The sequence below is a fragment of the Gossypium arboreum genome, chromosome 10 (assembly GCF_025698485.1).
Source record: "Gossypium arboreum isolate Shixiya-1 chromosome 10, ASM2569848v2, whole genome shotgun sequence".
In the NCBI taxonomy this organism is placed as follows: Eukaryota; Viridiplantae; Streptophyta; class Magnoliopsida; order Malvales; family Malvaceae; genus Gossypium; species Gossypium arboreum.
In genome coordinates, this window is record NC_069079.1 from 74,192,258 (window position 1) to 74,211,478 (window position 19,221).

Sequence of the window (19,221 nt, forward strand, 5' to 3'; positions counted from 1 at the left end):
TTATCTAGTTCATAAAAATTCATGGAAAGATGAAACTTGCCTTAAAATAGAATATTGTTGTAGCAATGACATGAATTTGAAAAATCACTAAAAATAGTATAAGTGGAACTAAATGATGAGTAAGTTATGAAATTGAATCTTAATGAGTCTATTTTCCTGTGGATTGAACAAAACAGGCATATAAATTATATTTTATGAGATATTTAAACTTTTGGAAAATAGGGCCAGAGTGATTTTTGGATTCCCTCTTCTGACTTTAAAACTTCATAATAAATTTTACAAAAATAATTAGAAGTTGTTCTTTATATGTACAGATTCCTTATTGAGTCTAGTTTTAAGATAAACAAACCTCATAGTCATTGAAATTTTTTTATATAGAGATATCTGATTCATAATACACAGAGGTTAGAGCAGTCGAACCCTAAAACAGGGGAGACTTTAATTAATAAACTGTACTAATTGGCCCAACCAAAAATTCTAGAAAAAAATTAGTAAATATATATGAGTCTAGATTCAGGGAAAATTTACAGATCTTGATTTTGAGTTTTATAACTTGAGATATAATTTTTCTTATAACTGTGATGCGGGTAGCTAGAAAGATGTGAATGTAGAAACAAATGATTTGAAGTTCTTAATTTGATAAATTATGTTCGGTAACCCCTCAAGCTCGACTCCGGCGATGGTCTCAGGCATGGGGGCGTTACAGGGTACTTATTCTTGATGGTCAACTTATCCAGTTGCCGGTAGTCGATACACATAGGCATGGAGCTATCCTTCTTTTTTACAAACAAAACTGGTGCTCCCTAGAGAGACACACTAGGACGGATGAACCCATGATCTAATAACTCTTAAATCTGAGTCTTGAGCTCCACAAGTTCCTTCGGTGCCATTCTATACGGGGCGATGGACATCGGAGCTGTACCAGGAAGGAGCTCAATTCCAAACTCAACTTCACGGCTCGGAGGTAACTCAAGTAGCTATTCAGGAAAAATGTCCGGAAAGTCTTTAACTATCCTAATATCCTTAACCGAAAAATCCCTAAAATCTAAAACACTGATGTGGACTAGATATGCCTCACATCCCTTACGAACCAACTTTTCGGCCCTTAATGCAGAAATCACATTTGATAAGTAGTTTCGATGTTTCCAAATTAAGACTACCTCGCTGTCCTCCACAGTTCTCAGTACAACCTTTTTCATGGCACAATCTAAGCTCACTCGGTGTTTAACCCACCAGTCTATTCCTAGTATCAGATCAAATTCTCCAAAAGGCAATTCCATCAAATCAGCCAGGAAGATAGCCCATTGACCCTCCAAAAGAACGTCTCTAAACAACTTATTTACCCTTACCAATTGTCCTAGTAGACTCAGTACAGTGACCTCACTCGTAGCGCTCTCAACCAGTATACCCAAGTTTTCTGATACGGTACAGGCTATATAGGAGTGAGTAGATCCTATATCTATCAGTGCAGTATATGGTACATTATAAATGAAGAACGTACCCGTGATGACGTCTGGAACATCTCCCTTCTCTCGGTGACATGTAGCATAAACTAGAGCTGGCTGCCTCGCTTCAGTATGACTAGCACCTCTGCTCAGCGCTCTCTGACCATGGCCCAACCCGTTATCACCTCTAACCTGACCACGGCCTCTCGGTGGCTGCTGAACTACTCTCAGTGGTGGTGCAGTATCCATGCCAAAAGCTTACATCTGATCGGACCTCCGCGGATACTCTCTAATACAGTGCTCTAATGAACCGCACCTCAAACAAGCCCCAGTTCTTTTCCAACACTCGCCCTGATGGCGTCTACCATAGTCAGTACATGACGGCTATTCAGTAGCAGCAATATGAGTCCCAACTCTGATCGGCCCATCCACTCTGGCCTTTTTCTTAGGCCTCTAAACGGAACTCGAAGGCGTTGATTATCTCTTATTCCTACCTCTCTATATGTTCTGGCGCTTAGCACGCTTCACTTCTTTGGCGATTTTCACTTTATCTACCAATGCAGCAAAGTCTCACTCCCTCTGTGGAGCTATGAGAACCCTCAGATTATCCCTAAGGCCTCCTTGAAGCAAACAAATTGCTCGCATTCAGTCGCCACCATTCCTTGCACATAGCGGCTCAGTCGTAGGAATTCAGCCTCGTACTCGGCCACTGATCTATCCCCGTAAGTTAGATTCAGAAACTCTCTTCTACGGGAATCCACATAACTAGCACCTATATACTTCCCCTTGAAAGCGGTCTTAAAGAGCTCTCAGGTTAGTCGATCGGGCTGAATGCCCTCCTTAACCATCAGCCACCATTGGTAAGCCTCCTCTCTCAGCAGTGACATTGCACCCTTTTTTTTCTGCTCAGAGGTGCAGTCCAAATCGTCCATAATCTTTTCTGTGGCCTCGATCTAGTACCTAGCCATGTTAGGGGTAACTCTAGCAATAGCCCTAAAAATCTCAACTCCATTAGACTGGAGTTGTTTTGTAACCGACCCTCAGCCTTCAGCTCCAGTATTGGGCCCAACGACTCTCTCCAAAATTCGTAACATAGCTTGGGACAATGCGTCGTCCCCAGCCGCACGATCATGAGACTCAAATCCAGTCTCAGTCATCGGTGAAATAGGCGTCTCACTAGTATCCAGATTAGGCAGGTTACCAGAAGATGAAGACCCAGCTAGGGCCCCTCTACGGCCTCTACGACGACCTCTTGTACCCCGTCCGCAGGTACCTCTGGTGCTCATTGTCTAATTGTGCTTTATCTGTATTAATAGTTTTATGTATCAATTTATAGTTTTAGTATTTTATTAACAAATAAAATACCCCTAACGCTTCAACTCGATTTTCTCATGTAGTAGCACGAATAAGGTCTCGATCACACACAATTTGCTGCTGCCAACAAAACATAATCACTAACGGAAAGACAAGAAACAAAAAGAAACGATTTTGCACCAAGTAACGACTACCCCAAACCATCGTACTTACCCCTTACTTACCAACGTATGAGCAGCAAAGAAGGAATGCACTCCTCGACTTGAACGATCGAAAAGGATGCACAAATATGAGAAAAATTCAAAGGGCAAAACGGCAGCACAAGGAAAAGATAGACAAAAAAAAATAGTAGGGATAAAGAGAAACAAATCGACAGAGAGAGCAAAGGAGACGAGTGCGGCAGAAAAATTGAAAAAATGTCAGAAAACTGAGAGAGTGAAGCCGAACTTGAAACTACAATTTGGATGTACTCAAACTCCTCACTCTTTAATTTTCTCACCAAATCCCTTAATCCACTCAAACTCTTCAGTATTTTGGTTAAACTACGACACCCACACGGCACAAGTAGAAAAATAAAACACTCCATTGCGCCTACCAGGACTCAAACTCAAGACCACCAACAATTTGCCACTCTACTTAACCACCAGACCAGCAGGTCCATTCTGACATATTTTATCAATATTTATTTTTAAGCCTACTGGCTAGAGATAGGGGTTTATTCAATTAAAAACAAAAATTTGGCCCAAGCTAAGGCTTGAACACAAGACTTCTCAGACACTTCCCAGAACACTTAACCACTAAAGCAGATACACAATTGTGTCACAAACATATGAAAAAATATATAAGGGATTTTTTTAGGGCGTTATAGAATAAACATAACCAATACACAAACAAATATATATATTCATCATTTTACTTTATTACCAAGAAAATTTGACCACTTTTTATACTTCCAAAATGAGTTAACTATAAAGCCGGTTATACATCATACTTACAATTTCTCATTGCCGAATCATATAACCAACATCTCAAACATATTTACCATGAAATATACTTCCAAAATAAGTGTAAGACATGACCAATTACACACAAGCATTAACATCATGTTCAAGCCATTTTCGCATGGCTATATATGTACACAATTTCAAAACCTATTATATTAAAAACTAGCCTATACATGCCATATACCATAAATTCAAGCTTTCAAAGTACCGAAATAGCAATCGATAGTGTGACGATGTTCCAAGATGATACCCGAGCTTGTAGCTAGCTTCCAAAATCTATAAAACATCGAGTAAACACACAAAGTAAGCTTGAAAAGCTTAGTAAGCCATAAACAAATAAATCATCAAAAGAACATTTACATTTTTATTCTAGTTGGCCAGATATAACCAATATCACATACATGTATAATCACCTTTTATCATGTAAAATTCATATTACCACATCAAGTACTATACTTACCTTAATCTTTCATGAACATATAAACTTCACACTTACCTGAATCATGTAGCTCAATTTCACATTCAATCTCGACTCAACATTGCCCATTGTGTAACACCTCTAACCCGTATCCGTCGACGGAAAGGAGTTACGAGGTATTACCAAACGAATTACAACTTTCGGACATTCATGGATATATATATATAGAAATTAATTATCTTAATACATCACATTTGAATAAATACTAAATCAAACTAAATTTTACAGGTTACACATAAATTAAATAACATTCCACCATAATCGTTATTAAAAGGCCGAATATAAGCATAAGGATTAAAACATCTCATTACACATTATTTAAGACCATACATACATGCAACCTTATTATAAGTTTTATCTCAACCAACTTACTCATTAAAAACCTAAGTTACTATTCATATGGTCATTTATTAAAACTATAGTCGAATATATATATAACATGCAAAATACATATGCTTTATTTGATGTCAACTTCATTATACTCTCACTTTACATGCATAAAACATTTCCAAGGACTAAACCAAATAATCACATATATTATTATCAGTTATCAAGCAAAGTAACAGTAGTCATGCTCCAAAACTAATTCAACATTCACATATTCGGCTAAATATGTATATATATGTATCCATATATTCAAAACAATCCACTTTTAATATCAAATACATGTTATCCCGATTGTCTAACATCCACCAAAAACTAATTCACCTTATTGCCGAATCAAAACATGTTTGTTTCAGATGCTATTCACACACCTAAAGTCATATTTAAAATCAATGATCAAAGCCATATATATATTATCCTTACCTACTTCATCACATAACCAAATATCAATACTTAAAATCATAGCCATTTACCTAAAATATATCATTTATATATCAAGCATATCATTCAACAAAATATCTAACCACAATTTCACATCAAACCAATTATATCAATCACATATACTTTGGCATAACTTTATCAACATTAACAATATTTTTACCATGGTTCACATATAAACACATGTAATAGCCACAACTTCAAAACCACAATCAAACATGTCCATAGCATATTCAAAACTTAAAACCAAACTTATCGTGAATAAACAAGCCATTTTCGCATGGCTTATATACCTACAAACCAAAATCCAACATTTAAAAAGTATATTCTAGCCTATACATAGCCATAGTTTAAGTTCAACTATAAAAATACCGAAGCTGTGGATAGTGTGATGAAATTCGCTGACGATCCCCGAGCTTGTAACTTGAATCCAAAATCTATAAAACAAGGTAAAACGAAAATACACAGAGTAAGCTAACTTAGCTTAGTAAGCCTTAAGCAAATTAAACAATTAATGCATAATATCATCTCAATACTACATCATTTCAATCAAATAATTCAACTTATACATTTGTAATCACATTTAATTTCAAGCTTTTAATTCCATACATATATAACATATAATTTCATTGAACAATTCCTCCTTCACCGAATGCTCATATAATTAAAATAATTAATTATCACCCAACCTTTAAAATCAAGCTGTCAATATATAACTAAATGTACATACACTCATATACACAAACTCAAAAATCATAACATAACATCACGTACATGAACTATCCATATGGCCGAATATACATGGTCTTGTATACACATATTCAAAGACCAAGTCCATAATATTCATATCATTCGATCATAAGACTAAATACACATACCATAATCACATATATATTTCATTTGCATCAGACATGATTTGTAACAAATAATCAAGTTACTTACTTACTTTATTTTAAGTAGGTAACAAGTTAATTCATACTTGGCCATTTAGCTCGTTTAACGTATTCAAATACCACATTAGCATGAAGTCTTTTAGGCATAAATTTATAAGTAATCACCGGCATAAAGCCTGCTAGGCATAAGCCTGTATTTTACACCGGCACAAAGCCTACTAAACTCAAGGTTTGATTTTATACACCGGCAATAAGCCTGCTAGGCATAAAGCCCTATTTAATTCACCAGCACAAGGCTTGCTAGGCTCAAAGCCCAAATATCACTATTAAAAAGTTATCTCATAAACAATTTATATATATATAAATTTCCAAATAAGCCATATAGTTCATATAGAATTTCAGATGTTATAACTCAGTCAAATTAGCTCAAATGCATTATTTCCATGCTTAATCATATTCGGCTAACTTTACTATAAATCTATAAATTCCAAATCAGCATATTAACTCATACATAATCGGAATTAACAATATCTATTTGCTTATAGACTTACCTCGGACGATGAAAATCGGTACGGATCGACTAGTCGACAACTTTATTTTTCCCCCGATCTAAATCCGATTTTCTCTTTTCTTAATCTAAATTAATATAAATTAAACTTATTAAATCAAATTTTCAACCAAATTCATCCAAAAACACACAAATAGAGAAATTACACTTTTACCCCTGACATTTCACATTTTTCACAATTTAGTCCATATTGCATAAAACACAAAATATGCACAATCTCACAACAACATAGTTAGGCCGAATATTCCTTATACTCATACTAGTCTATATATTTCATTTATTTCACATTTTAGGCCCTCAATTTATTATTTTTACAATTTAATCCTAATTACTCTAAATCATCAAAAACTCCAATACAAAACATATTAATCTAAAACATATCTTTAATATTTCATATCAAACATCACAAAACACAAATATTCATCAATGGCACAACTCAAAACATTCATTAAAATCAGAAATTCTAGCATAGGCCGGATAGTATTCGAAGCAACGATCTAAAAAACGTAAAAATTATCAAAAATCGAACACAAAATATACCTAAATCACTTTATGCAAGTGCCAAAACTAAGGAAGCTTCAATGGCTTTCTTTTTCTCATCAATATTCGGGCAAAAGATCAATTTGCATGGCCATTTTATGTTTTGTTTTTATTAATTATATTTCATTATACCATTTACCTTTTTATCCTTTATAATAATACATAATTTCATTTATGCCAAAACACCAATCTCCAATATAATAGAATAATGGTTTAATTAATAAATAGGGACTTCTATTTTAGTAGAACATAACAAATAAACACTTGAACAAAACTTTTCCATTTTACACGATTTAGTCCTTTTACTAAATCGAGTACTCAAACGATAAAATTTTTCATACGAAAATTTCACAAATATCAATTCACATATTTTAGACACGGAAAATAATACTAAATTTTTTTTTGACTCAAATCTGTGGTCTCAAAACCACCGTTCTGACTCGGGTTTAAATCGGGCTGTTACACGTTGAATCATTTGGAATCATAAAGGATACACGGAAATCATAAAAGCTCGTATAATGCCATATCCTGGATATGGTCTTACATGTTTTCACATATCGATGTCTCTGTCCTAGATAGGATCTTACATGAATCATATACAATGCCAATGTCCCAAACATGGTCTTGCACGAAATCACATCTCAAAAATCCTAATGTCATGACATATGTATCGTAACTATTCTTATGGTTTGTACGAGGCTTTCGGACATCGTAATTCAATCAATTCAAGCTCGAAACAAATCTTACCATGCTCAATTCAATTCGGTACATATATATTTAATTACAATTCCATTCGGCACATATAATATATATACATTTGAATTTAATAACATTTATTTACTTATGAACTTACCTCGTACGAAAACGAATGGACCAGAACAACTATTCAACAACTTTCGACTTCCCTCGATCCAAATCTGATTTCTTCCTTTCTTGATCTAAATTAATACAAATTTAACTTATTTAATTATATATTCATTCAATTTCATCCAAAAACACATAAATGGGCATTTTGTATTTTAACCCCTAACTTTTCACATTTTCACAATTTAGTCCCTATTTCAAAACAACACAAAATAATCAAAATTTAATTTAACCCATGTTTGGCCGAATATTCCTTAGATCCCTAGAAGCCCATTAATTTCATTTATTTCACATTTTGACTCCTAAGTTTTCAAATTTCACAATTTAATCCTAAAAAGCATTTTTATCAAAAATTACTTAATTAAACATAATAATCTATCAACAAATATTTATTTTTCATCATTAAAAAACAAAAACATCAAGCTATGATCAATGGAAAATCATTAATATATCAACAAATTCAAAAATTCAAGCATGGGCTGGCTAGTATTCGAAGCAACGATCTTGAAAACGTAAAAATCATCAAAAACCGAGCTCAAAACATACCTCAATCAAGCTCCCAAGTGTGCCGAACCTTAGAGCCTTCAAATGTTTTCTTTTTCTTTGAGTTTTGGCCAAAAATAAGATGAAGATGCATGGTTTTCTTTTTCTTTTTTTCTTTTTTCTTTATGTTTTATTTTATTAACATTTATTAATCATTTACCAAATTAACATTTATAATTTAATTATAAAACCATATAATGCATGCCATTATCGTCCATTAACTTTAATAGTGGCCTAATTTCATTTTAAGGACTTAACAATTAATAAACCATAGCAAATTAGTACTTTAACCAATAGAATGCCACTTTTACATTTTACGCGATTAAATCCTTTTTATCAAATTAAGCATACAAACGGTAAAATTAAATTACAAAATTTTCACACATATCAATTAACATGCTGTAAACAAAAAAAATAATATTAAAATAATTTTACGACATCGAATTTGTGGTTCCAAAACCACTATTTTGATTTTCGTCCCGAAAATCTTACCAGTGAGTAGGTTTGGGTATTGCTCTCTCATAGCATCCTTGGCTTCCCATGTAGCTTCTTTGACCTAGTGTCGATGCCATAAGACTTTCACTAAAGAAATTTTCTTATTTCTCAGTTCTTTGACCTCGTGAGCTAATATTTTGATCACTTCTTCATTGTACGTCATATTAGCCTGAATTTCAATCTGAGACGGAGAAATCACATGCGAGGGATCAGATCGATATCGTCGAAGCATCGATACATGGAAAACGTTTTGAATTTTCTCTAACTCATTCGGTAGAGCTAACTGATATGCCACTTGACCTATTCTCTTGGTGATCTCATATGGCCCGATGAATCTCGGACTCAACTTGCCTTTACAACCAAATCGATGTATTTTCTTTCATGGAGAAACTTTTAAAAACATTTTATCCCTGATCTGAAACTCAATATCTTTCCGTTTCAAGTCTGCATACGATTTCTTACGATCTGACATTACTTTCAGACTTTCACGAATCACTTTCACTTTTTGTTCAGTCTTTTTAATCAGGTCAACCCCATGAATCTTATTCTCGCTAAGCTCTATCCAGTACAAGGGTGTTCGGCATTTGCGACAATATAAAGCTTCATATGGTGCCATTTTTATACTCGATTAAAATCTGTTATTATACGCAAATTCAATCAATGGTAGGTATTGTTCCCACGTTCCTTCAAACTCAAGAATGCAACATCTTAATATATCTTTTAGTATCTTAATAATCTGCTCGGATTGACCATCTGTTTGTGGATGAAAAACAGTACTAAAGTGTAATTTTGTACCTAGTGCATCCTACAATTTCTTCCAAAATCGCGATGTGGATCTCAGATTTCTATCCGAAACAATAAAAATAGGCACTCTGTGTAATCTCACAACCTGAGAAATGTACAACTCAACAAGTTTATCAAGTGAATAATCCGTGCGAACCAAAATGAAATGAGTTGACTTCGTTAGTTTATCAACCACTACCTAGATCGCATCTTTCTTACTCGGTGACAGAGGTAAACTTGAAACAAAATCCATTGTGATTCTGTCCCATTTCCACTTGGGAATCATAATCGGATGCAATAACCCAGATTGTACCTGATGCTCAGCTTTGACTTGCTGACAGATTAAACATTTCAAAACAAATTCTAAGATATCACACTTCATACCAGGCCACCAGTAAAGATGTTTTAGATCGTTATACATTTTCGTACTTCCCGGATGAGCAGATAATCGATTTCTATGAGCTTCATTTAAAATCATCTGAATCAACTCTAAATTTCTCGGAACACATATTTGACCTTTGAATCTTAAACAATCATTAACATCAACTCGAAAGTTTGAATTAAAATTCAAATCACATTGAGCCTATTTTGCTAACAATTCATTATCAACTTTATAAGCTTCGCAAATCTGCTGTATAAATAACGGTCTCGCTTTCAACTCAGCTACAATTGAGCTGCCCTGGTTGAACTAACACTGGAGCTTCGGTCAATAAAGCTTTTAGCTGATCAAAACTTTTCTGGCACTTGTTCGACCACTCGAACTTAACATCTTTCTGAAGTAGTCTCGCCAACGAAGTTGTAGTCATTGAGAAACCTTTTACGAATCGTCTGTAATAACTGGCTAGTCCCAGAAAACTTTGGATGTTAGATACATTTCTTGAATGCTTCCAATCCAATATTGCCGAAATCTTACTCGGATCTACTCGAATACCCGATGCGGACACAATATGCCCCAGAAAACTGACTTCGCGCAACCAAAATTGACACTGAACTTTGCAAATAGCTGCTTATCTCACAAAGTTTGTAACACTACTCTCAGGTGTTCAGCATGCTCGGATTCATCACGGGAATAAATCAAGATGTCATCAATAAACACAACAACAAATTGATCCAAATATGGTCTGAAGATCTGATTCATGAGGTCTATAAAAATAGTAGGTGCATTCGTTAATCCGAAAGACATAACTAAAAACTCATAATGTCCATACCTCGTTTGAAAAGCAGTTTTCGGCACATCATAGTCTTTAACTCGCAACTGATAGCAACCTGATCTCAAATCTATCTTTGAAAACAATGTAGCCCCTTTCAACTGATCAAAAAAATCGTCTATTATGGTAGAGGATATTTATTCTTGATAGTTGCTTTATTGAACTGTCGATAATCGATGCACATTCTCATAGTTTCGTCTTTCTTTTTCACAAAATAATCGGTGCACCCTAGGGAGAAAAACTCGGTCGTGCAAAACCTCTATCTGTCAACTATTGCAACTGAGCTTTCAACTCTTTTAATTCGGTCAGTGCCATTCTGTACGTAGCTATTGATATCGGCATTGTTCCCGGCACTAACTCAATACGAAACTCTATCTCTCGGATCAGCGGAAAACCTGATAACTCTTCAGGAAACACATCCAGATATTCACACACAACTAGTACTAATTCAATCTTCTTTTCGGTCACTTTAGAGTCGAGCACATAGGCAAATTAAGCTTCATAACCCTTTCTCATATATTTCTGAGCTAACATCGAAGAAATCACTGCCGGTAAACCATTCAAATCATCTAATTCAATCTGGATAATCTCATTATTCTGGTATCTCTAATCAATCGTCTTTCGTTTTCAGTTTACAATAGTATCATGCAATGTTAACCAATACATACCCAGAATTATATCAAATTCGTTGAATGGCAACAATATCAGATCAGCCAAAAAACAGAAATCCCAAATCATCAACGGACAATTCTTGCATACTTTATCAACCAAAACACACCGTCCTATGGGGTTCGATACACTAACCACAAATTCAGTAAACTCTACAGGCAAAGTCTTATTGGATACTAAAGTTTCACATACATAAGAATGAGTTGATCTTGGATCTATCAATGCAATTACAGTAGTATCACAGAGAGTGAAAGTACCGGTAATAACATCTAGAGATGAAGTTTCTTCACGAGTACGAATAGCATAAGCTCTAGCAGGTGCGCAAGCCTGAAATCTAACAGCAGTGTCTTTAGTTCCCCTCTGGCTACTACTCACATTACCTGTGTTTCTGGGTGGTCTACCTCGAGCTTCCGTGTTACTCGACCTCAAATTCTACACCATCTCTTGCTCAACCAACACAGGGTATTCATGAATGAAGTGATCCAATGATCCACATTTGAAACAGGCCCGATCATTCAATCTACAGTCGCTGGGATGTTTTTTACCATAATGTTTGCACTCAGGTCGGTTAGGCTTGATGTTACCAACACTATCTTCTGAGATAGCTTTCGAACTCACAGGTGGTCTATCTCGATCACGTTTAGAATAACCCGTTGTAGCCTTTGAATGGCTAAAGTCATCTCGAAACTTCTTGGATGCCAACTAAAATGACTTACTCAGTGATCTTTTTTGCGAATCTCTAGCTTCAAAATCAACTTTTCTTTTCTCTTTCCTGAGTTCTTCAACTTTGCATGCTCGCTTGACGAGTATCACAAACTCTTTTATTTCTAGAGTCCCAACTAACAGCTTAATGTCTTCATTCAAATCGTCTTCAAATCTTTTACACATTATAGCTTCATTCGAAACACATTCTCGTGCATATTGACTTAATCTCACAAATTTTTGTTTGTATTTCGTAATAGACATACGACCCTATTTCAGTTTAAGAAACTCTTTGCGTTTCTGATCTATGAATCTGTGACTGATGTACTTCTTTCTAAACTCAGTCTGAAAGAACTCCCAAGTGACTTGTTCTTTCAGAGCCATGGATATCAATGTTTTCCACCAATGATACGCTGTATCTCTCAAAAGTGAAACAACATATTTAAAACATTCTTCAGGAGTATATGACATTTCATCAAACACTCGTATCGTATTCTCGAGCCAAAACTCAGCTCTCTCAGCATCATCATCAGTAGTAGCACGAAACTCTTTAGCCTCATATTTTCTAATTTTATCAACCGGAGGCTTACTCAATTGAATCGGATTCACAGCTTGTGGCATGACAGGGACTTGTGGAGGATTAGACAGGGGTGGAAATTGTGGAGTAGCCGGATTAGTTCTAATATATTGAGTGAACCACTCATTCATCATTTGGAAGAAGGCTTGTTTAGCCTCTCCCTTGTGACTACTCATAACAAGTCTAGAATCAGATTGCACTGCCCATTGAGCGGGAGCGGGTGCACTACTTTCCACGTCATCAACTATTGCTCGGTCGGGATCCATTTACTATACAAAAACACATTTTAATTGTCAAGAATCATCACACTATCGCAGTTTACAAATATGGCATGTATAGCTAGACTCACACGCGCTACGTGAGTCTTAGAACCGACTAAACCGTAGCTCTAATACTAATCAAATGTAACACCCCTAACCCGTATTCGTCTCCGGATTAGGGTTGCAAGGTATTACCGACCAAAACACAGCTCAAAATAATCTTTCAAATTAAATCATGCACACAATTATACTAACTTAATCATGAAATTTTTAAAACTCGAATAGTAACTAGCAGCTCAATAATATAAATCACATTCGCACATATAACCACATAACCAACTAACAACCAAACATGATTTACTACTTATAATACATAAGCAATTCATATTTTAAAACTTAAACATGTTAATACTATTAACTATATTCGGTCACAAATAGGCAAATCATATTACACCCAATTCACATGCTCAAAATCGATCCAAATTTCATTTACATATCCATTCATCTCATCACCTATTTGGCTAGCAAATTAACCTACAAAATTTTTACCCATTTATTCATAGTAATATTTATCAATTAAGCACAATTGAAGATTCAAGCATACCTATTTCACATGCAAATTATCATATTTAAACCCCATATGCCAGCCATTCAAACAACCACCTATTCGATCATCAATACAAAATTAAAAAATTCATACCATTTCCATCTTTCAATCTTAAGCTTAACATCAAAACAGTTATATCACTTATAGCTATTCAAATGTCCATCAAACATACTTAAAATATAATCATCATTTTCCATCATGAATCGTACCTAAAAATTGAACCATTCAAGGATAATATATGTGTATATTTTGCCATACAAATCGAATCAATATAACCAATACATAATCAAATATATATATTCATCATTTTACCTTATTACAAAGCCAAATTATACCACTTTTCATACTTCCAAAATGAGCTAACTATAAAGCCGATTATACATCATACTTACCATTTCTCATTGCCGAATCATATAACCAACATCACAAACATATTTACCATGAAATATACTTCCAAAATAAGCTTAAGACATGACCGATTACACACAAGCATTAACATCATCTTTGAGCCATTTTCGCATGGCTATATATGTACACAATTTCAAAACCAATTATATTAAAAACTAGCCAATACATGCCATATACCATAAATTCAAGCTTTCAAAGTACCGAAATAGTGATCGATAGTGTGATGATGTTCCAAGGAGATCCCCGAGCTTGTAAGTAGCTTCCAAAATCTATAAAACATCGAGTAAGCACAAAAAGTAAGCTTGAAAAGCTTAGTAAGCCATAAGCAAATAAATCATCAAAATAACATTTACATTTTAACTTTAGTTGGCCGAATATAACCAATATCACATACATATATAATCACCTTTTATCATGTAAAATTCATATTACCACATCAAGTACGATACTTACCTTAATCTTTCATGAACATATAAACTTCAGACTTACCTGAATCATTTAGCTCAATTTCACATTCGATCTTGACTCGACATTGCCCGTTGAACCATTCAGAATAATAAAGGATACAAAAAAATCATATAAGCTTGTACAACGCCATATCTCAGATATGGTCTTACATGTTTTCACATATCGATGTCTCTGTCCCAGACAGGGTCTTACACAAATCATATATGATGCCAATGTCCCAGACATGGTCTTACATGTAATCTCATATCGATGCCAATGTCCCAGACATTGTTTTACATGAAATCACACATCGAAAATCCTAATTTTATTACATGCGTATCCTATACTATTCCTATGGTTCGTACGGGGCTTTCAGACGTCGTAATTTAATCAATTCAAGCTCGAAACAAATCTTCCCATGCTCAATTCAATTCGGCACATATGTATTTAATTACAATTCCATTCGGCACATATAATATATATACATTTGAATTTAATAACATTTATTTACTTATGAACTTACCTCGTACGAAACGAACGGATCGGAACGACTATTCAACAACTTTTGACTTCCCCCGATTCAAATCCGATTTCTTCCTTTGTTGATCTAAATTAATACAAATTTAACTTATTTAATTATATATTCATTCAATTTCATCCAAAAACACATAAATGGGCATTTTTCATTTTTACCCTAACTTTTCACATTTTCACAATTTAGTCCCTATTTCAAAACAACACAAAATACTCAAAATTTCATTTAACTCATGTTTGGCCGAATATTCCTTAGGTCCCTAGCAGCCCGTTAATTTCATTTATCTCACATTTTGACCCCTAAATTTTCAATTTTCACAATTTAATCCTAAATAAGCATTTTTATCAAAAACCACTTAATTAAACATAATAATCTATCAACAAATATTTATTTTTCATCATTAAACTACAAAAACATCAAGCTATCATCAATGGCAAATCATGAATACATCAACAAATTCAAAAATTGAAGCATGGGCTAGCTAGTATTCGAAGCAATGATATAAAAAACTGAGCTCAAAACATACCTAAATCAAGCTCCCAAGTGTGTCAAACTTAAAGCCTTCAAATGTTTTCTTTGTCTTTGAGTTTCGGCCAAAAATAAGATGAACATGCATGGTTTTTTTTACTTTATGTTTTATTTTATTAACATTTATTAATCATTTACCAAATTAACCTTTATAATTTAATTGTAAAACCATATAATGCATTCCATTACCGTCCATTAACTTTAATAGTGGCATAATTTCATTTTAAGGACTTAACAATCAATAAACCATAGCAAATTAGTACTTTACAAATAGAACGCCACTTTTACATTTTACAGGATTAAGTCCTTTTTATCAAATTAAGCATACAAATGTTAAAATTAAATTACGAAAATTTCACACATATCAATTAACATGCTGTAAACACCAAAAATATTATTAAAATAATTCTACGACTTCAGATTTGTGGTTCTGAAACCATTATTCTGATTAAGCTAAAATCGGGCTGTTACAATGGATTTATTATTCTAGTATTTTTTTTTGAAATTGATCTATGTACTACTAAATCCGACCAAATATTAGATTAGGAACTCACCTAATTAATCCCCAAAATGAGTAACCACAAAACGAGTAATAATGGGTTTCATTTTGTGGGGGGTTCATATTAGTAATCCCATGTTTACACTTTTATCATTTTCTAGTATTTATTTACTATGTAGTTTTTATTAAATAAAAAAGAGCAAATAGTGGCTAAGGTCAAACACCCTTTGTTAATGGAAAAGGGAAAGAGAAAGTGATAGTAAACATATAATTATTAATTTAAATATTGAGTCAAAATAGATGAAAAATTAACAAATATTAATTTTATTAACATATAATTATTAATTTGTTAAATTTTGTCTTTTAAGTATAGTAAACATAAAGGTGATAAAAAAACAAATTTATAAATTAAAAGAGTATAATTAAAGGGTCAAAATTTAAAGGTAAAATTTAAAGATGATAATCATAACTTACATAAACATTTAAAGAATAGAAAAAAACTTTGGATCATAACTTACATAACTTATATAGCTTACATAACTTACTTAATACGTAAATATATATCATATCATAACTTACATAACTTACATAACTTACATAAATATATATCATATCATAACTTACATACTTAATTATACTTATATATAAACAACAAACCTGAATTAGTTTACACCCATTAGATGCTTGATACTTGATATGTATTATCTATTTTAGTACAATGACATGATTTAAATCAATTTAGAACACTTAAGTAACTGTAATTTATTGGAAACTTTAGACTTCAAGAACGACGAAATGGATAATAGTTGGACAAATTTGTTAAGGGTAAGCAACAACTATTGAAATAGAGTACAAACTTTTCTAAATTTTTCATTTCAAAATGCATGCCAAGAGAATATGGGTCTTTGCCTGTGTAAGAAGTGTGACAACATCAATTGGAATATTCGTGAAGTTGTCTACGAACATCTAATTGTTGATGGCTTTATTCGAGGGTATAAAAAATAGATTTTCCATAGAGAGTGTACACCTCGTAGAACCTCTTCAACGATTAACCCGACTTATCCTCATGATGCTTAACATCTGTCTGTTAGAGAAGACGACATGGAAGGTAAGTTGTGGGATGCATTTAATATGTGTAGTCATGGTTTGCAATCATTTCCACCTAAAATTATTGCATCTGATGATTATGATATTAGTGGAAATGCTTTTATCGAAACGAGAAAAAGTGTACCTGATGAAGAGTCAAATGGTGAAGCAACGAAGTTCTACAAGTTACTTAATGAAATGAATGAAAAAATTTATGAGGGATTGAAATTTTCAAAAATGTCCTGCATTCGTTTTTTTCACTTAAAATGTTTGAGAGGGTGGACCGAAGACTCTTTGATACTACTATTAGAGTTTTTGAAAGATATGTTTCCATTTGCAAAAATCCTTCATTCATGCAAAGCTATGAAGAAACTAATAAAATATTTAGGCCTTGGGAACGACAAAATTCATAATTGCCCAAATGACTGTATGTTGTATTGTGGTGATTGAAAAAACCAACGGTCTTGTAATGTTTGTAGTAAATATCGTTGGATGAGTAGGAATACAGAAGATGTGAATGAGGATGAAGGTGAGGCAGAGTAAGAAATAAGCCAATAAAGATTTTGCAATATTTTCCACTAATACCAAGGCTTCAAAGGCTTTTCACGTCGTCAAAGATAGCCGAGCCTATGAGGTGGCATCATGATCAATGAATCGATGATGGATTATGAAAGCCTCCTACGGATTCTTTAGCTCAGCAATCATTTGACAGTAAATTTCCATGCTTTGTAAGCTATCCTCAAAATGTGAGGCTTGGGCTAGCATCTGATGGATTTAATCCTTTAAAAATCATGAGTACTTCGAACAGTACTTAGCTTGTAGTGATTGTTCCTTACCATTTGCCTCCGTGGACTTGGATGAAGCAATATTCTTTTATCTTATCTATGATCATCCCTAGAGAGAAAGGTCCTGAAAATGATATTGACATTTATATGCAGCCACTTATTGAAAAGTTGAAATAGTTATGGGTAGGTGTTAAAACAGATGATGTCTTGAGAAAGGAGAACTTTTATTTACGTACAACTTTGTTGTGGACTATTAATGAATTTCCCAACTTATGCCAATTTATCTGGTTGGATTACCAAATGACATTATGCTTGTCCTTGTTGTGTGGCACAAACATGTTCGAAGTGGTTATGTAATGTGAAGAAGTTCTCTTATATGGGGCATCGTCGGTGGTTAGATGGAAATCATAGATTTAGATTTCAGAGGGCTCTATTTGATGGTATTGAAGAGTTTAGAGAAGCTCCTGAGCATACCATTGGATCTAAAATCTTGTTCATGTTAAAAGATATCAATTTTAGTTATGGGAAGATGAATCAACCACCAAACATGTAAACAAGGAGAAGACTGAGGGAGGCATATGTTGGCGATGTTGACTGGAAGATTGATGATGAATCTAATGAAGAGGATGAGCCTAATGAGGTGGACTTGTGAAAAAAAAAGATGTATTTTTTTTATTTGCCTTATTTATAACATCACATTTTGTGACACAATCTTGATGTCATGCATATTGAAAAGAATGTTTGTGAGAACATCATTGGGACAATTCTGAATGTCGATAGAAAATCAAAAGACAATCTTCAGAGTCAACTTGATCTAGTTGACATGGGAATTTGGCATGACCCTCATCCCCAAGTACTTCCAAATGGGAAATATCGGTTGCCGCTTATATTTTTGCAATGTCAAAAACGAAAAAGAAGTATTCTACACGGTGTTGAAGGATATAAAGGTCCCAGATGTGTATGCATCAAATATACCTCAATGTTTGAGTCTTAAAGATCGAAGATTATATTCCCTAAAATCACATGATTATCACATCTTGATACAAGATTTACTGCCAATTGCTTTATGGTGTTGTATGTCAAAAAAGGTGACGTCTTGTATAATTGAACTATCCAATATGATGAAAGCTATTTGTTGCAAAGTTTTGATTGTTGAAAAAC

The 19,221-nt window shown here is 33.8% G+C and overlaps 1 protein-coding gene across 1 annotated transcript; it reads right to left on the minus strand.

Annotated features, from left to right (window-relative positions):
- Nucleotides 1-848: 848 nt before the first annotated feature.
- On the minus strand, nt 849-1,694 carry LOC108487926 (uncharacterized). Its single transcript, XM_017792260.1, has 2 exons — nt 1,161-1,694; nt 849-977 (listed from the first exon to the last, which is right to left on the minus strand). Exons 1-2 carry the CDS (start codon nt 1,692-1,694, stop codon nt 849-851), a joined length of 663 nt encoding a protein of 220 aa, XP_017647749.1.
- Nucleotides 1,695-19,221: the final 17,527 nt, after the last annotated feature.

Coding starts and splice junctions, on each gene's coding strand:
- LOC108487926 (XM_017792260.1), bottom strand. CDS start 1,694: ATGGATACTGCACCACCACTGAGAGTAGTTCAGCAGCCACCGAGAGGC. Junction 978..1,160: donor GAACTGTGGAGGACAGCGAG/GTAGTCTTAATT, acceptor TTTCCTGAATAG/CTACTTGAGTTACCTCCGAG.